General features: G+C 35.7%; 1 protein-coding gene across 1 annotated transcript in view; it reads right to left on the minus strand.

Annotated features, from left to right (window-relative positions):
* LOC148950237 (DNA repair protein RAD51 homolog A-like) overlaps positions 1 to 20,419 on the minus strand; it is a 146,016-nt gene extending 125,597 nt beyond the window's left edge. Inside the window, exon 1 of the mRNA XM_089092254.1 lies at positions 20,378 to 20,419. Within this exon, the coding sequence (XP_088948380.1) occupies positions 20,378 to 20,404 (27 nt within the window). The 5' untranslated portion in view covers positions 20,405 to 20,419. The remainder of the gene's footprint in view (positions 1 to 20,377) is intronic.
* Between the last annotated feature and the right edge of the window lie 4,456 nt (positions 20,420 to 24,875).

A 24,875-nucleotide genomic window follows, 5' to 3' on the forward strand; every position in this document is an offset into this window, starting at 1 on the left:
TGTTCTTTTCTGGTTTTAATCTGCATTGAGCATGCCTTGTTTGATGCATTTAAAGTATTAGCGCTATTTTTTTATCTTTCCTTATCCTTTTTCGGTAGCTGGTATTTACCCCCACCCCCAGAAAAAACAGCCAGAGGAAAATGATCCCCACGGAAAATAGTCCTGAGAAAAGACATGGAAAAATATCCCCTTCCCCCTGAATGATATCATCCCATGCAGCAGAATGGTCTCCAATATCTTTGAAAATAATCCGTGTCACTTCACCGAAATAGAGCATTGCATATGACTATGATCAATTTTTGCAATAGTCTGAAAAATATGTTTTAAATTTAACGGAGAAAAAGTTCCTTTGACTTGGCACCGCGTTCGTAAACACACAGGAAAAGGGGGACAAAACTCATTATGTCAAACCAGAGCGGCATATTGCATTAAGAATTGGCAGAAGTCAGTGGACACTTTAAATCACAATAGAAAAAAGCTAAATTTATCGAAAAGATAATTATTTCTATTTGCGAGAATTTTGATTGTAAAAACAATGGGGGATGGGTTAGGTTTTGAGGGTAAAAAACATATTTTACGTTTTCTATCGAGTATAAAGATTGTATAGTGATGTTTGTATTAGAGTGGGAGGGGGGAGGGGATTTACCTGAATATACTGGAGGGTGACCAAGGAAAATAATTTTATTTTGAAAATAAAAAATGTACTAAATCAGAACTTACATGGTAAATTGAAGTTGCCAAGGCCTCTAATTCATCAATATTATCAATTCTAGTTGTTTGAACTGTGTCAAAATACTGTCTGATAATTTAATCACATTCCATACCTGTTATATACGAAATCTCAAGAGTGAATTCTTATGTAACGGGGAAAATCATATATACGCGAGCCTCTGATTGGCTGAGAAGGGATATGTATCCGACTCGCTGATTGGCTGAGAAGGAAACACGTGATCTAACTGTTTCTTATTCCTGGACACCTTGACATTCGCCTCGAGCGTGCACTTGGTCAAAACAACAACAACAGCAAATAAATCGACCTTTGGAAATTTAGGTCATTGACCCACTTCGATTAACCACGTGTTCTCCCTAGGGACTCTATGCCCATATATGGTGTGGGCGTGGGAGTTTTTAAAAAAAAGTGTCCGGATCGGGATTCGGAGGGGTATTGTGGGCGTGGGACCTCCTGACCCCTTTCTACTGTCATTATAAAATCAAAACACGGTATCTACACAGGGAGGAGGAGTTTTGAGTATTTGCCCTTGGAAATATGAAGTTCTTGGCAAAACCCTACTTTAAAGGCTTTTGAGATCTTGGGAAGCGGTTGATCTAGGACAGGTAAATGAAGCTATCGGGAATGAAGTCAGACCCTAAAATATCCCTTGAAAGCTTTTTTAGGTTCTTATTTCTACACCTTATGCAGCAAACTACAAGGCTTAAGAAATTGCACAAGGACAGGTGTAGATTCTTTAGGTTTATTTAGGTTTCTTAGGTCTAGGTTTTCTTTAAGTTTCTTAGGTCTAGGTTTCCTTAGGTTTCTTTAGATTTCTACCTAAATCTACACCTGGTTCAATTTTGGGAAACAATCCATCTTTCCATAATTTCGCTTTGAGTCTGATTTTTTACTCAAGGTTTGGGACATAACGGATTTACAATAAATACCTAATAATGCATAATAACAAAATATATAAGAAATTAAATGGACTGATCCCTTTGCTAGGAATCATAGTCGATTAAATTTTATTCTGAGTTTTGTTTAATTTTGCATGTAAAAATAGTTACTGTTTTCATTTTAGAATTTTTTGTTAATTTATTAAAAGACAAACTTACTTTCTATGAAAACATCCTAAAATATATTCTCCTGCCTCCACTCATCACTGCCATTCTGGTCCCCCCTCTCCCTGAAAAATATCCTGAGGGGGGACATGGCAATTTTACGGATATATACTAACAAAGCAAAAACTGTGCATAAAATTTTTCCACGCATTCATGAACTAATTTTTAATTTCCGCATTTTGCAGAATCTGTCGGTAGTGGCTGAAGAGCTCTTAAAGTACTGTAATTCCTGTCATAGCTTCTGTGGAGATCGAGTCCCGCATTAAATTTGTCCCATTGCTCGCTTATTTTTCCTATTCTGTCAATGAAAAGTCACAATACCAGTGAGACACACAATATAAGGGAAGGGGACTAGACACCGACCTCCCCCTCCTTAACTATATTTTTTCAGAATTTGTATTAGTATTTATCTTTGATTTATACATTACATTACACAATTCATACATTACACCTATTTATTTCTGTTTTCCCCCTCCATACGAGATACAAGTGTGACTTTATCAACAGAATTATTTTTTGTGCGTGTGTCAATATCAAAACACGCTGGTTTTCCGGGTTTTCGAGTGATGTTATAAAATTGCATCGAAAGCAACGGATTCAACTCAGCCTCCCAAAAATTTAGAAACAAATATTTGAAACTTATTTCTTCTCGATTTGGCCCGTTTTAATCCATATTCCTTCAGTTCATTCTTGTATCTGTAATTCATCATACGCTAACTGAATTAGGTGTAACATAGTAAAACTTATCTGTCGTTTTGTTATTTTCTAAAGAAAGATATAAAAATAAATAAAAAAGCTTTGGGCAGATGCCCAAAGCTTTTATATCACTTCACCCCAGGCGCTAGCTTTTCTTGCTTACACATAAGAATCATCCCAGGGGGTAAACTTTCTTTTAGAGGGGGTGAAGACCTCTCCTAAGGGATCTTGTGACTCACGCCTGCTTGCCTATGTAATGTAATTCTGAAGTCCCCCGAAGATGTCCTATTATCTATTTATTGGTTCCAAATTCCCTATTAGAAAATCCTATTTTATATTAAAGAGGGCTGATGGAATGAAATCCTATGCAAAGAGTTTCTGTTTGAAGTTGCCTTTTGTATTTTTCCTGCTTTCTAATTGGTGACACTTTGTATTTTAAACTTAAGTGAGAAATGTAGACATGCCATAACAGAAAAAACAAAAAACTAGGCCTTTTGTGTCAAGACCCGTGAAATGTTGAAACAACTGTAACCTATTACCGATATGTCATAGTTGTTGAGCATCGCATGGGAGTACACCTCAAGGGAAGTCTTTGTTTGGACTTGTTTGGAAGTCCTTGTTGGACAAGGGAAGTTCGATGTTCCCTTTAGAACAGCAGAATTTTTTGTTTTATGCAAATAGAACACATATTGACTCAGCAAATTAGTAATACGTGTGACGCTAAAACGGATGCACGGAAAAACTGTTGTTGAAGAATTTCATTTGGAAGATCTGAGTGATTTCCTGTGACTATTGATCATTCATAAAATGGTTTGCTTAAAAACGTCAAGACACACCTAAACCAAAATAGGAAATAGTGCCCTTGTGGCACTTGCTTTTTTCTGCAAATACCCTATATGCTATAGGCTAGAAGATTAATATGCTATAAACCTCACAACTAGAAAATTAACGATTCTGTCTACAATTATTCTAAATCAGATATTTTCTTCTGGTAGTGGTATTTTGTCCCCCACCCTAAATAAAAGAAAGGATTGATGCATCCTTGAAAGAAATAACTGGGAAACTAGCTATTTCACGTCATAAAGTATAGTTAAGATTCAACGACCCCATCTGGATAAGTCCTGATAACAAGAGTTTAGGAACCCCTACCTCCCTAGAGGTCAGAAGGCATATGATATCTAAGAAGACTGCCTCTCCCTCCCCTGTTTACACATTACCCACACAGGCAGAATTGGGTCGAGACACCGAAACAAAACAAGCTTTTACCTCTAACCAAGTTTTTTGTTTTTGTCGAGGTCGTATAAAAAGAACTGAGAAACGCTCTTCTGTTATGTATACTCAATCAAGTATTTGCCCTGAAGGCCATAACACGCTTACTTTTACTTTCCAAAATTTTAATTGAGGTCAAACGTTCTTCACGGTGGCAAATGTCACGGTGAAGAAAAGATTCTTCTGAGTCTTTTCTTCACCGTGGCATTTGCTATCAAGGCTAGAACAGTAATGAACCTGAAAATTTACCTTGTGGTAATTTCAGTAAGTCAGACTGTTCGTGGTAATGAACTGTATTTAAGGAGCGACCCAGTTCAATAGTAACCGAAACTCTAAAAAATGGAATTTGATACCAATAGATACATCAAAAGAATCAGATTTTTATGCTGATTTCAAATATATAAGTTTCTTCAAGTTTAGTCCTGCCTTATTTTTGAAAAAAGGGAGGAACACCCCCTAAAGGTCATAGAACTTTAATGAAAGTCACACCAGCAAATTCAGCGTATCGGAGAACCCTACTACAGAAGTTTCAAGCTTCTATCTGCAAAAATGTAGAATTTTGCATCTTTTGCCAGAAGAAAGATCATGGTTGCGTGTTTTTTTTCCCCAGGGGTGATCGTATCAACCCAGTGGTCCAAGAATATTGCAAAAGAGTTTATTCGAACAAAAATTAAAAGTTTTAGTGCTCTTTTTAAGTGACCATAAAAATGGAGGACAACTATGCCCCCTCCCACTCTCATTTTGTCCCTAAGTCACCCGATAAAAACTTGAGATACCCATTTTATTCAGAAAGATCGAAAAAATGCAATAACTGTGTCTTTGAGGATAACTTGATCCCCCAGAGTCCCCGGGGGAGGGTCTGCAAGTTATGAACTTGGCCCAATGTTTACATATAGGTCATTGGGAAGTATACAGAAGTTTTCAGGGGGAATTTATTCTGGTAGTTTGGGGGGGGGGGGGGTCGGATTTAAGTGGGATTATCTTTCCATTGATGATGTTTTCAGGGGGGAGGGAAAATTGTTATGAAGGGGGCGCCGGATTTCCCAGCCTTGTTAAAAAAACGATCACAACTTAAATAAAAGAAAAAATCAACTGAAAGTAAGGAGCAACATCAAAACTTAAAACGAATATAAATTATTACTTATATGATTTGTTTCACCCCCTAGTCATTACCTCGCTCTTTACGCTTGAGTTTTTTTGTACTTTCATCAGAGCTACTTATCAGGGGGAACGCTGTAGCGTTGCCTATACTAAAGGCCATACGGCTTCAATGATTCATTATTATTAAATTTAAAAAAACAAGTTTTTTCAACTGAAAGTAAGGAAAAACATTAAAACTTAAAACGAATAGAAATTAGTAAGCAAATAAAGGGGGGTGCCCCCCATCAATACCTCGCTCTTTACGCTAAAGTTTTTTTTAGTACTTTTGAAAATGCGTCTTATTGTTCTAATCAAACGGCCCTTGTGTATAAACAAAAATACATCCTAAACAATCACAAATTGTTCTTACAAAATACAAAATCTTCTTACAAAACAAAAAAAAACTTCTTACAAAGCAAAAAACGATTCTTACAAAATAAAAATACATCGTAAGAAATTACATATTTTTATTACAAATATAAAATCGAAATTACGAAACAAAAGATTATTCTTATGAAACAAAATGTGTCCTAAAATATCAGAAACTGTAGAAACAAAATACGAAATGCTTGTTACAGAACAAAAAAATACTTCTCACAAAACAAAAAAAAATACTTCTTACAAAGCAAAAATAATTCTTACAAAAAAATACATTTTAAACAATTGCAAATTCTTTTTACAAAATATTTCTTAAAAAAAAGAGAAAATAATTCTTACAAAACAAAAAGCAAGAGATAATTCTTACAAAACAAAAAATACATCCTGAGAATTCAAAACACCTCATTCAGAAAAATAAAGTACTTCTTACAAAACAAAATATAATTCTTACAAAACAAAAATACATCCTAAACAATCACAAACTGTTAATTACAAAATACAAAATACTTGTTGAAAAATGAAAAACACTTCATACAAAACAAAAAACAATTCTTACAAAACAAAAATACTTCCTAAGAAATCACAAATTCTGATTACAAAATACAAAATACTTCTTACAAAACATAAAATAATTCTTACAAAACATACATCCTATAAAATCACAAATTCTTCACACAAAACAAAAAATACTTCTTAAGATACAAAAAAAAAACAATCTTACAAAACAAAACTACATCATAAGAAACCACATATTCTTATTATAAAATAAAATATAGTTCTTACGAAAGAAAAAATAATTCTTACAGAACGAAAATATATCCTAAGCAATCAAAAACTGTTTTTTCCAAATACAAAATACCTGTTACAAAACCAGAAGTAATTTTTACAAAATAAAAAAATAATTCTTAGAAAACAAAATACATCCTAAGAAATCAGAGATTATTCTTAAAAAATACAAATACTTCTTACAAAACCAAAAATATTTCTTACAAAACAAAAAATAACACTTACAAAGCAAACATTCTTACAAAATTCTTACAAAACAAATATATATCCTAAGAAATCACAAATTCTTATTACAAAATACAAACAACTTCTTAGGAAACAAAAAAAAATATTCTTATAAAATATAAATACATCCTAAACAATCACAAACTGTTCTTACAAAATACAAAATACTTGTTACAAAACAAAAATATTTCTTAAAAAACAAAAAAAATCACAGGGAGTGCAATAGCACTTCCTATGATTTATAGCACTAGCCACCCTCTAGCACCCACCATTTCCCCAAACACATCCAATCAAAATTTTGAGACAGCCATTTTGTTCAAAGTAGCTGAAAATTTTAGAAACTATATTTTTGAGGATGGGAGCCCCCTCCCCCTAAAATCCTTAGGGACAGGTTTTGTATGTTTTGACATGGGGTTATATAAGGTTTTCAAAGAAAGTACTGTCTTAGAAACTTCAAAAAGGGTTCATTTGACCTTTCAACTAACTTCTCTCATACCCACCATTTCCCAAAACATATCCAATCAAAATTTTGAGATAGACATTTTTTCAACGTAGTTGAAAGGTCCCGAAATTATGTCTTTGAGGATGATACTTCCCCCACAGCACTCAGGGCAAGGGTTTTAAGTTATGCCCTTGGGGATTATGAGGTATTTATAGAAAGCGTTGTCGTAAAATTTTCAAAAAGGGCTCATTCGTTTCAAAATTTAATAGTTGAAAGTAATTGGAGGGCACCTAATCACCCTCTAATGCCCACCATTTCCCCAAGCACATCCAATCAAAATTTTGAGATACTCATTTTGTTCAATGTAGTGTAAAAGTCTGGAAATTATGTCTTTGGGGATGACACTTCCCCCACAATCCTCAGGGATTGAGGAATTTCACAATCCAAGGGTTCTAAGCTATGCCCTGGGGGCGTATTAGGGTTTTTGGGGCGTAAATTGGAGGGCAACTAGGCCCCCTTCCACGCTTACTTTTTCCCAAAGTCACACGATCAAAATTTGAGATAGCCATTTGGTTCAGCATAGTCAAACACCTAATAAATATGTCTTTGAGGATGACTTAATCCCCCACAGTCCCTGGGGGAGGGGCTTGAAGTTATGAACTTTGCCCATTGTTTACATATAGTATTGGTTACCTGGAAGTATGCAGACGTTTTCAGAAGGGATTTCTTCTGGTGTGGAGGGGGATCAGAGGAGGAGGCTATTTGGGAGGATCTTCCCATCGAGGATATTGTCATTGGGGAAGGGACAATTATATGACGGGGGCCACCAGATTTCGCAGCAATGTTTATAAAAATGATCAGAAATTAAATAAAAAATAAGCTCTTTTAACTGAAAGTAAGGAGCAACATTAAAACTTAAAAAGAACTGAAAATATTACATATTTGAGGGGTTTTCCCCCTAGTTAACATCTCGTTCTTTACGCTAAAGTTGTTTTTAGTACTTTGATTAAAGCTCTCTATTCTTATTAAACGGCCTTTGTGATTCAGGGGTAATTCTTAAAGAATTAAAGCATAATTCGAACTTTAGCGTAAAGAGCGAGGTTATGACTAGGGGGAAAATCCCTCATTTACGTAATAAAAATATACGAATTTAGAAGTTCGTTAAGTAAGTTATTTCGTAAGTTACGTCAGATCAAAATTTCGAGAAAGCCATTTACCCAAAAAAGAGTAATATTAATGTATGAATTTCATTTTAATTATTCATGTACGGGTGAGACAAAATCAAAGCTGTATTAATTTAAAAGCTTTCAGAAATTAAATTAAAAAAAAAGTTTTTTTAACTGAAAGTAAGGATCGACATTAAAACTTAAAACAAACAGAAATTATTCCGTATATGGAAGGGGCTATCTCCTCCTCAACGCCTTGCTCTTTACGCTAAAGTTTTTTATTGTTTTAACAAATTGAGTTGTGAGAAAGAGTATAACTTTAACGTAAAGAGAGAAGTGCTGAGGAAGGGACAGCCCCTTCTATATAAAGAATAATTTCTGTTCGTTTTTAGTTTGAATGTCTCTCCTTACTTTCAGTTTAAAAAACTTGTTTTTGTATTTAATATTAGTATTTAATAAGAGACACATATTTGGAAAGATAGCAGCATATGAGTATACGATTGAATATCAAAAATATGCACTACCACACAAGAGTTTGCTATTGATCATGAGTCCTTGTCATTGAATCGAATTTGATGATCTTATTTCGGCTGAAATTCTAAATACCGACGATCTTTTATTAAGAGAATGAGTCTTAAATTAGATGTTTCAAAATCCATGGGGGGGGGGATTTAAACCCAAATGAGAGTTGTATGCTGAATAAAATGGAAGATTTCAGTGCCGCTTCAGTTTTCCAATGCAATACAATTCAGTGACATCTCTAGCAGAAGATAAAAAGCAAAAGTATTGGAACCATATTCTAAAATTAACCTACTGCATGAAGCTAAGATTCCCCATTTCTGGCAAATACTAGAATGACTTATTATTCTCCCAATTTGACAAGCTCCGGGGGGGGACATTTACTCTCAAGATATTAAGCAAGGGGAATGGGTGTTTTATTTGTGCTAACAACTACACCTTAAAAATAAATATTGAAAAAGTCTCTCGAAAAATTTTTTGTTTGAAAACCTGTCCACTGTTGATTTTTCTAAAGTTGTTAGATTAGAAAGGAATTTGTTTCGCTTTCGCTTGTCAAAGGAACGACTTTATACAAAATTGGAAAAATTGAGAGAGGAATCTTCGATGAGAAACCGTATTTATTCTCCAAGATTCACTCCTGGACCCGGTATGGTTAACCTCTCTTCTAGAACATTTGAAACCCAGGAAATTGAAACACTGGAAAAAGGCCCAAAATTCTCTTTTCTGCCAAAACAGGTTCCCGTGGCAGATATAGTCTCCTCTTTAGAGTCCGCTTTGCATAAATACTACCCATCTGTTACAAATACTGATGAAGTTAGGTCTTGTCTCATAAATACCCTTTATAAAAGCCAAAAAAGTCTTCTACCACTTTCACACGAAAAAAAAAAATTGCACGACATAAAAAATATTATCTAACCTCCGCAAAGACCCATCTATTATAATAACCAAAGCAGACAAAAGCAACTCACTCGTTGTGTTGGATACGGCAGACTATGACAACAAAATCTTTTCACTTTTAAAAGACACAAGTACATATAAATCGATCACTCATGATCCTATTGATCAATTTATTAATAATATTATAAATGAATTAAAGCAGCTAAAACAGAATGGTAAAATCACCCCACAATTATACAATATATTTTACCCCAGTGGTAGTTTCTGTCCAAGATTTTGCGGCTTACTAAAACTGCATAAACAAGGTATTCCCTTAAGACCTATCGTAGCATGTACTAAGGCCCCCGCTTCCAATATTGGAAAATGGCTTTGCACAGCTTTCAAACCTTTACTGTATTAAATAAAAAAAAAACAAGTTTTTTAAACTGAAAGTAAGGAGCGACATTAAAGAATAACACGAACATAATTTAGGAGTTAGATGCCAAGGACTTTCCATTTCAACCCTACACACTATTTTAGATAAAGTTTTTTATTGATTAAAAAAATAAAGTTTCGAGAAACTTAAAACATTTTCCGTATACTGTAATTTGTTGATAAAGGGAAAGTCCCATACATATACAGAATAATTTCTGTGGGGTTTAAGTTTTAATGTCGCTCCTTACTTTCAGTTTAAAAAAGTTGTTTTTTTTTATTTAATTTCTGATCGTTTTTTAGTTAATGCAGCTTTTATTTGCATACAAATTTTACTTTCCTTTTGCTAAATGGATGTCTTTACAAATTAACTTACGTAACTAACTTCTATATTCGTATATTTTTCTTCTGGCAAAAAATACAAAGTTGCAGATTTTTGCAGATACGAGCTTGAAACCTATATAATAGGGTTTTCTGATACGGTGAATGTGACGGTGTGCTTTTCATTAAAATTCTTTCACTTTCAGTGGATGTTTCCATCCTCTTTAAAAAATCGATTAAATTTTCTCAGGATCATAGCCTTTGATGAGTAATACTAAACTTAATAAAATTTATATATTTAGAATCAGCATTATAAACACATTCTTTTGATACATTTATTGACATTAAAATTCCGTTTTTAAAAGTTTCGATTACTATTGAGCCGTATCGCTTGTTTTTTTTTGTTTTTTTTTATTACGTATATGTTATTACGTATATGAGGGGGTTCTCCCCTTAGTCAATACCACGCTCTTTACGTTAAAAGTTATAAAAAAATTTTATTCACAAACCCCTGAATCACAAAGGCACTGAAAGCACTTTTGAAAGCACTAAAAAAAAACTGTAGCGTAAAGAGCGAGGTATTGACTTTGGGGAGAACCCCTCACATACGTTATAATTTCTGTTCGTTTTAAGTTCTAATATTCCTTCTTACATTTCAGTTGAAAAAACTTGGTTTTTTTTTATTTAATTTCTGATCGTTTTTTAAATAATGCTTGGAAATCCGGCGCCCCCTTCATAGAAATGTCCCTTACCCCAAAGAAACATCCTCCACGGAACTATTCTCCAGAGTAACTCCCTCCTCTAGCCCCCCTCCAGAAAAAATCCTTCCTGAAAATGGTTGTATACTTCCCAATAACCAATAAATAATGCTGGCAAGTCCGGCGCCCCCTTCATGGCAATTTCCCTACCCCCATGAAAACTTCCTTCATGAACAGATCCTCCAACGTACCCCCCGACCCACCCATCCCTCCCCCAACCAGAAAAAAAACCTCCTGAAAACTTCTGTATACTTCCGAATAACCAATACTATATGTTAACATTGGGTAAAGTACATATCTTTTAGCCCTCCCTCTGGGTACTTCGGGGGATTCATACCAAAAGACATATTTATCATATTTTTGACCATGTTGAACAAAATGGCTATCTCAAAATTTTGATCGGGTGACTTTGGGAAAAAAATAAGCGTTGGAGGGGGGGTAGTTGCCCTCCAGTTTTTTTGTCACTTTAAAAGGGAACTAGAACTTTTAATTTCCGTTCGAATGAGCCCTCCCACGATATTTTAGGACCACTGGGTCGATACGATCACCCCTGGGGAAAAAAAAACAACAAACAAACAAACAAATAAACAAACAAATAAACACGCATCCGTGATCTTTCTTCTGGCAAAAAATATAAAATTCCACATTTTTGTAGATAGGAGCTTGAAACCTCTACAGTAGGGTTCTCTTATACGCTGAATATGACGGTGTGATTTTCATTAAGGTTCTATAACTTTTAGGGGGTCTTTCCCCCTTTTTTTGAAAATCAGACAAACTTTCTCAGGTGCGTAACTTTTGATGGGTAGCACTAAACTTGATGAAAGTTATATATTTGAAATCAGCATTGAAATCTGATTCTTTTGATATATCTATTGGTATCAAAAACCCGTTTTCTAGAGTTTCGGTTACCATTGAGCCGGGTCGCTCCTTACTTACAGTTCGTTACCACGAACTGTTTGATTCACAAAATTCCTACATCAGTAATTCGTCAGATTTGGTTAAAAAAATTAATAACACAAGTATTTCAGAAAACACAATAATTAGTAGTTTTGATATTGTTTCCATGTACACGAATATGGATGTGGCTACTTCTGAGCAATTATTAAAAACCAAAATAGAAGAAAATTATCGCTTAATCAAAGACTCAGCAACAGGGATTGATGGTGAAGTTTTATTTAATCTTGTTAAAATCTGTAATAAGTTTTCAATGTATTTTCAGTTTTGTGATTCTTTTTATCAACAAATAAATGGGTTACCAATGGGAGCAGCTCTATCAGGCCTACTGGCTAATATTTATGTCAAGAACCTTGAAAATTGGGCATTAAATTCTTATTTTTTAAAACATGTATATTGGGGTTGTTACATGGATGACGTAATTTCACTTTGGAATTATGGGGAAACTGAACTTCGGGGTTTCCTAGATCATCTTAATACTTATGATAGAAATTTACAGTTTACCCTAGAAATTGAATTTGAAAATAAACTACCATTTTTAGATGTGCTAATTATCCGTAATGCTAATAATTTTGACTTCACTATCTATGGAAAACCAACACAAAACAATAGATATCTTCATTTTAATACAAATCACCCCCCACAAGTTAAAGGAGCAGTTGTAACTTCTCTCATTGACCGTGCCCTGAACATTTGCTCCAATTCATACATAAAAACAGAAATAAATTTTATCAGAGATATTCTTTTTGGCAATGGATACCCCATTCCTTTTGTCAATAATACGATTAACCATAGACTAAAAAGACATTTTTGTAAAATCAATAATATTTCACAATGTGAGGCTCCGGAAGAAACCTCTAATATAATCTATCTTCCGTACATCCCAAGAATCACCACAAAAATAAAAAATATTTGCACAAAAAACAATCTGTATTTAGTTTTCACCAATAGTTTTAAAATCACAAATTTCTTAAACTCCGGTAAACATAAAACCCAAGTTACTCGCCAAAGAGGGGTTTATCAAATACCATGCGATTGTGGCAATTACCACGTTGGCAGAACTCATCAGAATCTAGAAAAACGGATACACCAGCATAAAGAAGACAAAGACAAAGCGTTAATTGCTAATAATTCTAATAACTCCTTTGATTCTGCTATAGCTAGCCATATATTTGATAATCCCAGCCACACAATACTTTTTGAAAAATCTTCTCTCATTAGTAGTGATTTGGGGATAAAACAGGTGGTCCAGGAATCAATCAAAATTAAGCTCAAAATAAATAAAAATACTTCCTTAAATAGGGACTTTGGAGAATATTCACTGAATTCTTTATACTCAAATTTAATCAAAAATGATCTAACAAAATATTTTATTAAACCAAGTGACAATAGTATTGAATCCTTTACAAAAAGGCTTTTAAGACTAGCTGCTTAAAAAAGCAAGATTAGCTTAGAAAACTTGTAGTTAATAATTTCATTTTATTTTGTTTGAAATGAATTCATTCTCTCTCATCATTTTATTAATCAGTCCTGGTTGGACTTTGTTGAAGTAAGGATACTGGGGCTTTTCTAAAGGTTTTTTAAAAGCATTTTTTAAAAGCATTTTTAGTTTTAAACTTCGTATTTTAATGTAAGTTTGTTTTTATATATATTTTATCTTTAATGTTGTGCTGAAGACGGCCCTTGGATATAGGGCCGAAATATTCACCGATTTAAATTGCACTGTCTTGGAAAAAATTTCCTTATTGTTTTTAAGTTGTGTTTGTTTGATCTTAAAAATACAGACATTGTAAATAAAAGGTTTTATTATTTCAAACAAATTGACAAGCAATAAAACATAGAAAAAAGACAGCTAAAAAAAAACACAACAAAAAATTAAAGGTGAAAAAGCCATATCATAATATACACTAAAAACGTGTATGGTAGAAAATAGGGACTCCTTGCATGCAACCCCGGAGGGTAGAGGACGGGGGAGTGATATTAGACATGGGTTTAAAGTCTTATAAGAGCTTTAAAGGAAAATATCCCTTTTCTATTGAACTAAAATTATGAATATTTAACATTATCCTAACAATAGGTTCAACCCTCCTAGCAGCATTCATTTTCAGAGGGTGCCTTGATAATAGACGTAATTTTTAGGCATTATTGTGGCATACAGATGAACAAAATATAAACAATAACACGCGTAATTTAAGGAAAGACGAGGGGAGAGGACTCCAGGGGAGGAAAGGCCCTCTGTGAGGGGAAGAGGGGCGTTTTCGCTCGCCAGCTCAACATTGCCTTTTTATTCATATATTTTTTTTTGTTACAAAAAGCAGTAATTTCCATGTGTTTAATTTTTAAATGTTTTCTTATTTATTGTTAGCACCTCTCCCTCCACTAGGGTACCGGCCCATTTGCTGACCACTTCTGAGTAACTTTCCAGTCCCCCCCCCCCCCTGAAAGGGTTGTCTCAGCCCTGACGCAACCACAGGGAGACAATTTTCAGCGAAAATATCAAAACGTGCAAAGGCGGAAATTCTTGTTTCCACCCATCCCGCGCGCCGTGGGAAAGTTTGATCCGTGTCTACTCATTCCAGGAATGGAATTTGGTCATCCCACACGATGAGTTTACGCAATTTTGACTCGTTCCAAGTGGATGGAATCTGGACTTAGGCTAGGCGATAAAGGAGGTTAAAAAAAATGCTCTTGCTCAAGATAATTTAAAAAGTAGTATTTATAAGGAAATTATCATAGAATTTCTAAGATATAACCGCCTCTGATATAACATCATCCCTGTTTCTAGCAGTCAGCTGGCAAGATTCCTTCCATGGTAAGATTACCAACCAGGCAAGATTCCTCAAATAATTTAAAAAGTAGTAATAATAGGGAAATTACCATAGAATTTCTAGGACATGCCCTCCCCCTCTAACGTCATAGCATCCCTGGCAAATTCCCAACCCTCTCAGGCTTCCTGGGGTTCCAGGCTATCTATTATTTCTTCTATATAGGAATGATTCCTTGCCATTTTTTAGTATATTTTTTTCTGGAAGATCCCCAGGATTTCCATGACCAGGTCTAAAATGAACGACGCCATTGTACCTCACAAACTATACTAAAAGGACTCCCTGGGGAATTCCCCGAGCAAGGTACACACGTGGATGCTGCACAATAACGGTGGCGGCAGAGTCTTTAGTTAGAGATCTTTAGACACCTAATGGGACACCTAATGGGAGTCCTGACATCTAAAAGCACTGACACAACAGTACCACACTATAAATGCTCTTTGAAACCCATCTGTCATCGCCCCATCCCCCCAAAACATTTAAACATTTTCCTTAAATTTTTACTTCCAGTCATTCATTGGGGTTTTCGTAAGCAATTTACACCGCGTACCACACTATAATTGCTCTATGATACCCCTCCATCATCGCCCCATCGCCGCCAAAACACTTTTCAGACATTTCTTCTTAAAAGTTTTACTTCAACTCATTCATTGGGGTTTTCGTAAGCAATTCACACCACAGTACCACACTAGAACTACTCTCTAGCATCCCTACGACACCTGTCATTATCATTGTAAGCATCTTCTAACGTTTTGAAAAACACAAACATAAACACACACACATATATACACATACAGACACACACATACTCACGAACATACACACACACACACACAAACACACAAACACACAAACACACTCACCCTCAAACAATCACCCACACACACAAACACACACCCAAACACGCACACAACCAAACACCCACACTAAAAGACAAACACAAAGACAAACACACACACAAACACAAACAAACACACACAAACACTCACATACACACAAACACACACACACACACACACACACACACAAACACACACACACACATACACACACATACACACACACACACACACACACACACACACACACACACACACACACACACACACACACACACACACACACACACACACACACACACACACACACACACACACACACACACACACACACACACACACACACACACACACACACACACACACACACACACACACACACACACACACACACACACACACACACACACACACACACACACACACACACACACACACACACACACACACACACACACACACACACACACACACACACACACACACACACACACACACACACACACACACACACACACACACACACACACACACACACACACACACACACACACACACACACACACACACACACACACACACACACACACACACACACACAAACAAAAAAACACAAACACAAACACACAAACAAACAAACAGCACCACAAAAACACACAAAAAAACACACACACAAACACACACACACAACACACAAACACACACAAACACACACACACACAAACATACACAAACACAAACACAAAAACACACAAACAAACACACACACAAACAAACAAAAACAAACAAAAAAAAAACAAACACAAACACAAAAAAACACATCCATACACAAAAAAAACAAAAAAAAAACACTCACACAAACACAAAAACACACACACACAAAACACACACAAAACACACACAAGAACATACACACCCACACAAAAACACACTCACAAAAATAAAAACATACACACACACACAAACAAACACACACACACAGAAAACACACACATAATATTTTTTTCGTAGTGTTGTAGTTTACTTTGTCATTATTACAAGCAAAAGGTTAAGAGAGACATGCAAAAAGTTATGTTAATTTAAGATCCCTTATTGTCGACGTTGAGTGATCTTAAATTAACCTAACTTTTTGCATGTCTCTCTTACCCTTTTGCTTGTAACAGTTACAAGGTAAACTACAACACTACAAAAAACTATATATATTCCAAGGAATTCAAAGGGGTGTGTCATCGCTTCTTGCCGAGTGTGTTCCCTTGAACAGAATAGGTGACTGCGCTCTGCAGGCACGAGGGGTTAAGAGCTCCCACTGCTAATTTCCTCATTATCCCGACAACACTCCAAGTAATTATCTCTGGAATCTTGCCAAGGATGGGAATTTTGCAAGATAGAAACAGGTGCGAGGGTTCCCCATATTATTTAAACTTGTGTATTGTCTCAACCATACTTCAAGAAATTATCCCTGGAATCTTGCCAAGAATGGGAATCTTGCATAAATACGGTGACGTCAGAGGGCTGTCACAGAGATTCACCTATTATCCTAAACTAACCGAAATTGCCCAGGACGGAGAACATTGAACTCTTACCAAGGATGGGAATCTTACCAGACAGAAACCGGTTCTAGGGGCTAGGAACTTTACTTGTTAATTTGCTTGTGTTAATTTTCCTTTTGGGCTCATAGAATAGAATGGGGGGATACTACTGGGGAGAGGCTTAAAAGTCGTGAAGTTTGCCAATTGTTTACGTATAGAATTTGTTATTGGGAAGTATACAGGCATTTCTCGGGGGGGGGGATTTTTTATTTGAGCCTTATTTTCATTGAGAGAATCATCCTTGGGGAGGGAAATTTCCGGAGGTGGGGATGAATTGTCCGTTGAAAATGTTTTCACTGCGGGTATTTAACAAAATTTTTATATGAAATTCTATTCAAATTTTGCATTTTTTTTCTCTATTTTGCATGTGGAGATGTTCCCAACGAAATATCCTTGGCTATTTTCCACTTGGTTTAATTGAAGGAAGGAGATTTGGGGAAAACTACAACTCTCATTTGGGTAAACCCCAAATGAGAGTTGTATGATTAATAAAATGGAAAATTTCAGTGCCGCTTCGTTTTTCCAATGCAATACAATTCAGTGACATCTCTAGCATTAGATGAAAAACGAAAGTATTGGCGTCAATATAATCCCAAATTAGACTAAATTAACAAAGAAGAATTTTTACATGACCTTGTTGTTTATCGATAACTCCAATAATCACAGAGTTACTCATGATAATCGTCTTGTTGCCACATATAACCCTTATAATTCTCAAAAAATTTCCCATGTCCCATGTCCCATCAGTGTTGAGTATGATGCCAGCATCGGTCCCGTAAAGTATTTATATAATTTGGTTCACAATATATTATTAAAGTATTTTTTTGGTTTACAATAAAGTATATACGTATGTGGAAGGATACTAAATTACACCAACAGAAAAATGATTATTATGATTATTATGTTTTCCGTGTGACTTGTCACAGTGCCGTTGATTGATCATGGATTGACAATACTTGGCCTGAGGATCAATCCCATCTGCCAAATAATCAAATTTATCATATAAAAATAAGGTAATAAAAAGAAGAATATGACAGAAGTATAAAGGAGGGTACCAGCCCCACGCGACACCCCTGCTGCCATCTACAATTTAGTTTAACGCTGACAGCACCACGTGGTTTATGGTTTTCTCACTGAGAATGAAAAAACAGAATTTTTCTCACTTAAAAAAAACAGGAATTTTCTCACATTTATGGTTGTTTCTTGGATGGTTATGTGTGTTGGTCAATTTATTTGATGATTTTCTCGGATGTCAACAGTAATTCATGTCTGTTTTATGGTTTATGGAAAAACAGGAACTTTCTCACTTTGATGGATGTTTTCTGGATTATTGAGTCTAACTTCTACCGGAGTCAATGACCTCTTCTTTCAAGATCTTTTCGTTGTTGTTGTTTTGGCCAAGTGCATGCTAGGGGACGAATGTTATGATCCTTCTTAGCCAATCAGCGAGTCGGTTACATCTCCTTTCTCAGCCAATCAGAGGCTTGCTGACATATTAGCGGCGGAGGTTTGCAAAAATATAAGGAAAGGGTTTTTGCTATAGTTTTATTAGTCTGTGAATAATATTCAAAGGAGTGAGAAGAACAGAATTGACTTTACTCATTTTGATATATATTTGTGATGGCGAGTGGAATGTTTACCTTCTTAGAAGTTGATAGTGGAGTTGAAGGTAATAATACAAGAGCACCAAACATTGCGGCGGAAATCACGAAGGGATCACGGCTTTGTCTGGAATGGGATGTAGTATATGCAAGATATGTGATATCCTTGAACAAATTTAAAATGGAGGATCAATTATGTTTCGCTGCAAAAGTTGATATTTCACATGTGAATAGACTTCAATGTGCTTTAAGTGCATTAGTGAAACATATCGAAGACAATAAACTCTATCGCTAATTGTACATGCTTGCTATTATTGTTGTTGTTGTAATTATTCAATAAAATTGTTTCGAAATCGAAAATGTTAGTCTTTCTGGTTAGGTTAGGTTAGGGCTAACGAATCAGGGTCAGTCTAGAGTCAGCAGTCAGAGTGAAAGGATTGAAAAATGAATAAATTTGAGAAAAAGACAATTAGATAAAATCTAGTGTTTATTGAAAAACATTTGATTTTGGATGATAATTTTCTCAAGTTATCACTTCAACGCAGAATATTCTCTCGTCAGGGAACACATGACAATATAACGAGGAGTGTTTTTCCCCCATTGGACTATTGTATGAAACTTTTAAAATGTGACTCAAGTGCTTATAGTCAATTTATTGATATATTAATTAGAACAAAGCAGAATCATATCGTGAATATACTTTTGAAAACATTGCCAATGGATTCAATGTAGATGGCTCCCCCGCCATTCGAAAGAGGTAACGTCACAGAGTTTCTCCTCTCTCCATTTCCGTCACTGAATTTATCGAGCGAGGATGATCAGTTTCGTTTTAGCTGTGAGAGAGTTGACATCGGAAACCAGAAAAAAAATGTTCTATACATGTCCATTGTGCATGTACACTCTTGGCAGTTGGACTCAATGGGGGAATTGTACAATTATTGATGACTATAGTGAAAAGTGCAAATTAAGTAATCCTTGTAAATTACATAGAGGCTATGCAGTACAAATTAAAGGATATAATTCATGTCTTGAAGATGTTTGTGACTCTCACCTTAGAGGCTCCTATGCACCGATTGTCACTATGATAAATGTGGTCAGTGGGAGAATACTTACCCTGCTATGATTGGAAAGAATCCCAAATGTGATTTTAGTTTATTTCTAAAAGATTGGTATCGTCGTGGATTTAAATTATTCTGGGAAGAGGAATCTGGTCTACGATTCAACTGTTGGGGTAACAAGACAATTTGGTTTCTACGTCATCGCTGTGACGACACTGCCTACTATGACTATAAACCAAGTGATTTTTATTTGGCAGTTACCGAATGTGATTCACCATTTGAAAACACTGTATGTGATATTGCCTCAAATAGACAGATTGAAATTCGTGAATTTCATAATATGAATGCAAATAGTATCATGACTATACAAAAAGATATGACAAGAGTGAAGTTACATTGTACTGAAGAAATGTGACCCTGACTTTGCAGTCAATCAAGATCAATATAAAGTGAATCCAAGTTATTTACCAGCATTAGTGGTTCACGACAGTTGCCCATACACCGAAGAAGAAGAAGAAGAAATCTAAAGTGAAGATTTAAAGACAATTGACCATTGCCTATTTGAATGTAATATGCTGACGTCTGCACAACATACCTTGCTTTCTAAACTGTTAAAATACTTCAAACACCACAAAATCCCACTATCAGCCAAGAGCCTAGCCAACTATACCTGCACACAGAGTATAGAAATCGACATCTATCATCTTATATTTGAACTCCTAGAGTCGAAAGATCTGCTGAAAGATATCTGAATATATCTAATAAATATGAGGCAATCAAGCCAGTAGCTCTGTAGCCCACAGAGTGAAGCAAAAGGAAAAGGGCTAAATAGTGTTACTGAAAAGCCCGCCTGCTGTTAAATAGAAGAAGAAGAAGACGTTGTTGTATATATATATATATATATATATATGCATTTTATTAATAAACAAATTTACAAGCATATCTTAGGCACTTTACTCTTAAGGTATTGAAATAAATATTATATATGTCTGAGAGGAGGTTCTCCACTAGGCAGTTATTCCCAAGGGGATTGTCAACATAAATGTGGAGAAACTGCTTGTGAATATAGCCGCGACATCGGAACACAAAATATAGTAGTGCATGGAAGCCGCAGCTTTTAGTCGTTAGATCCTGCACCCTCTTCCGATTTTGAATAATAGTTTTCCCACTGCTCTCAATATAGTTGCTGATGTGCGGTGTGTAGAATGTATAGGGTAGACCAAGAGGATCAAAAAATTCAATCGTCTTCATTGTTTGAAAGATGCAAAGCCAATGACCCGTCAGCACAGTCGACGGACTGCTATTAACAATAATCAAGGTATTGTTGAAACTTTGAATTTTTCCAAGAAAGTCCAAGGGCAGACAATATGATTTGTACTGGGACATTTAGGGGTCCATATTAAATACAATGATTATTTGACTGGTGTTCATGGCGCCAAGTCTAGTAGAACACTGCCTTTGGGAGTGATTTCCCAATAGGTTTCATATTGATTTAGTGAGATTAGTGCAATACTCTCAGCAAATGGGTCGGAAAATATACGCTCTAAACGCAAACTCCCCGTACATACTATACTCATATCCTGTGTGCCAGACAAATCCAGAACAATGATACCATGTGTTTTAGCAAACATATCTTCGGTTATACCATTTTCAAATAGTTGCGAGTCATGATCTAGGGTTTGCATGGTCAACTCATACAATGTTCTTTAGGATTTATCAAAAGATAGATTGTAGAGTGGGATGCCGTTTACTTTGCACACAAGAGATGAAAGTCCAAACATCTCGAATTTATGTGGGCATTCAGTCCACGATCCTATTGCACTGGCGCTTTTTACAAATGCCAAAGCAAGTTTTGACGGAATTTCACCATTGATAAAGAGTGAAGGTGCGTGAGCCCATAGCAATATGACGTTGATTGGTGATTGTATGAGGAACAAGTAGTTTAATATTATTTCCATTGGCTCTCAGTTTTTCCACTGCCAGAGCAACAGAACTCATGACCTGTTGTTTGCGTACATGAAGTATTGCCGAGGTAAGGGAGAGACTTACATCAGGATTGGCAGCAAGTTCTTTTCTCAATATGAAATTGGAGGGTGCAAGTGTCAATTTTATATCCACTTTAACATTGGGCGGAAGCTATTGGGGTATATTAAATATATCATTATACATATTTCCGACTAGACATAAATCACTTGTTGTAGCATTTTTAACCGCGTCCATACTAATAGTATCTCTAATATATTCATTGCCATTGGAGGTGCCTCTCGATTCCTTACATTACATGGATGTTATCAATCTGAATTGTGTATAGCTTGTATAATTTGAGAGATTGTTGCTTGTACTCACCAGCGTGCCATTGATGTAGACACTAATTTGACGAGATAAATTTTGTAGTATACAATTTTCATAGGATATTCCATCGGCCCGAATTGGCATTGTATTATCGGATTTCCGGACTTTCATTTGGAAATCTATAAATGTTGAAGACATGTCCATAAAGTAGTCTTCATTGGAATAAATTTGAACGTGGATATTATCGGAGAGGGGTTGTTGAGGATAAAATTGTTCATAGTATCCATGCTTGACACTCACATCAACATTTTCAGCATTGAATAGATTCACTGATGCGGTGATTGAAGGTTGAGAATCCTTATGCGGTAGGTAGGACATCTTAAGAGAAGAAATCCAGTTTCGATCTAACAATTTTCTTCCTGGGGCTTCTTCTTCTGTTTACAGCACGTGTAGGCTTTTTCCTTCTTTTCTTTGACAAGAGGGATGATGTCTTTCGTTTCCGACCTGCGTGGAGACTGATGAGTGATGCATTGTTTCTCAACCTTTTGAAGCCTTTACCATTTTGTTTTAATTTCTCGCCAAGGGTTCACGCACTGGACATAAGAATTTTCCGAAGCGTTTTTTTTTAAATCTTTGTCAGAGCCCCTATCGTATAGTGTAAAGAATATAAAATCTGTCGCAGCCGGTACAAGATATTTTCTAGCCAGTGGTAGTGAAGAGAGAAACAGCTTAGAAAAACAACTGCCAAGACCATCGCCAGACAGTGACGAGCAACTCCTGTAACAATCCATTCCATTTCTCTCTTATCTTGGGTGAAGAGCATTAAAATAGCAGTTAATATCAGGATAAGCGAATACCAGTTTTCTATGTGACATCTTGTTGAATTTGAACGATGGGACGAAAATGGCATGTAATCACAGCCAAACCTTTTGAAATTGCTATGGGATCACCCAATTCAGTTCTTAGTGTTAACTGACAGAGTTCAATTAGGAAGTGTTTACGGGAATATACTGAAGATGCTTTATATTGTAGTGGTGAATATGTTCTTGATTGGTTTTTCGTTCAAGAACTCGTTGGAGGGGAACATTTGAATTACCAACCCGAGATGTTTCCACAAATGAAGCGTAGAGAAATATACAAGTGTCCGTGGAGAAGGCAGGCGGGTAGTCAGCAAGAATGAAATTAGTGTTTCCGGCACTTTTACCATTGATTATATTGAGCTTAAAGCCAAGAACATCCTTTAGATTATCATTGAGAATAACCTTTTCGCTTGCAATAGGTGAACTACTGTAGATCTTGCCCTCCTCCTTTGAATTGTTGAAATGAAAAGCTCCTTTTTTACGAGCGGAAATTCTTTTATTTATTGAACGACATAGATCATTCATACAGGTGAGTTCTTCGTAGGGTAATTCAATATATGGATGGTTCATCTTTTTGATTTTTGGAATTTATTCCTCATCGCCTGAAAGGGGTGGTAGCAAGTCATAATGTACAATACTTATTTAAAATTTACAATTCTTTTCTCAAGATGCCATAGGTATTTTTGAGAATACAGTTGAAAGGAGCCATTTCATACCTTCCATCGTCAAATTTGATGGTTGGGGAGAGTTACGTCCAAAAATCACTTGTTCTATTCAGATCATTGTAGAGAGGATCAGAAACATTGGACAAGAAAGTCAAAAAGAAATCATTGGGCATTGTTAATATCTTCAGCACTGACCAAAGAATCAAAATCAGAGTTGTATCCTAGCCAGCGAACAAGCAACTGTCTCTTGCCCCTACGAGTACGACTCTTAAATATCTTTTCAATTTGATAAATTTCACTCGTGTTTCTAACTTTTTGTAGTTTATATTCATAAAAACTGTTAAGAATCTCACCAGCTTTGGTATCTCGCAGACGATATTTAGTGGGTTTGGTGTACAAGATTTTGGACACTTTAAAAAGTTCGGTGATCTATAAATAATTCCCTTTTTCAAAATATCGCTGGTTCTATTAATTCGAACAATATCACCAACATTGAATTTATTTTTCACATTTTTTTTCTTTTTCACCATTGGAATATTGCTTTAGAAAAACATCAAATGTATTTTCACTGCAGTGAACATCCCGAGGGCTTGAGTTGGACAGAGATCGATGGGGTCGATGGTTGTATATCTGCATGATTTTATCTAAATCATGAATAAAAGCCGGTGTGTTTTTCAGGATGCAATATCTTGAAATTAATAGACGAATCGTTCTTATTAAACGTTCAGCCAATGCAGCCTTTATCGGACTGTGACTATGATAAAGTGTTGTATTATATTTCAATAGAACCTTTTGCACATGGGGATTAACAAATTCACTGCCACGATCCGATTGAATTTTTCTATACAAATCCTGTTTAAGAATACTTTCAATGGCCCGAGCAACTTCAACACCTCTCTATGACCGTAATGGAATGGCATAGGCTTAGCGACTAAAGACACTGATTGCCACCAGCATATATTTGTATGGTGCATTATGACGCCGTTGAATTGCGTCTAAAGTTAAAAGATCCGCTTGCATTATATGCAGAGGGAAAAAGGCTTTAGTTTGTCGATATTGTTTGCTAAGAAGCCTGTGATTCCGGTGCAGTGTGTAACTCGGTTCATTCTCTAGATACTCTTTTGCTTTTTTGAATGTGCTACCGGAGACAACTTTAGAAAGCGTTTTGGGGGAAATTAAACTTCCCGCTTCACCAATATTTTCATAGACACCTTTCAGAACGTCATCCATTTTGAACGCAAAGACGTATTGTAATGTCCACTCCCCTATTGCACACTGGAGGATAAATCAATTTGTCTTCGCTTTTTACTACCAGCCGTAGTTGTCGTAAAATCATCGCTGCTGTTGCTGC

Source organism: Artemia sp. Qi Xiang Cuo, chromosome 7 (genome assembly GCF_049724085.1).
Source record: "Artemia sp. Qi Xiang Cuo chromosome 7, ASM4972408v1, whole genome shotgun sequence".
In the NCBI taxonomy this organism is placed as follows: Eukaryota; Metazoa; Arthropoda; class Branchiopoda; order Anostraca; family Artemiidae; genus Artemia; species Artemia sp. Qi Xiang Cuo.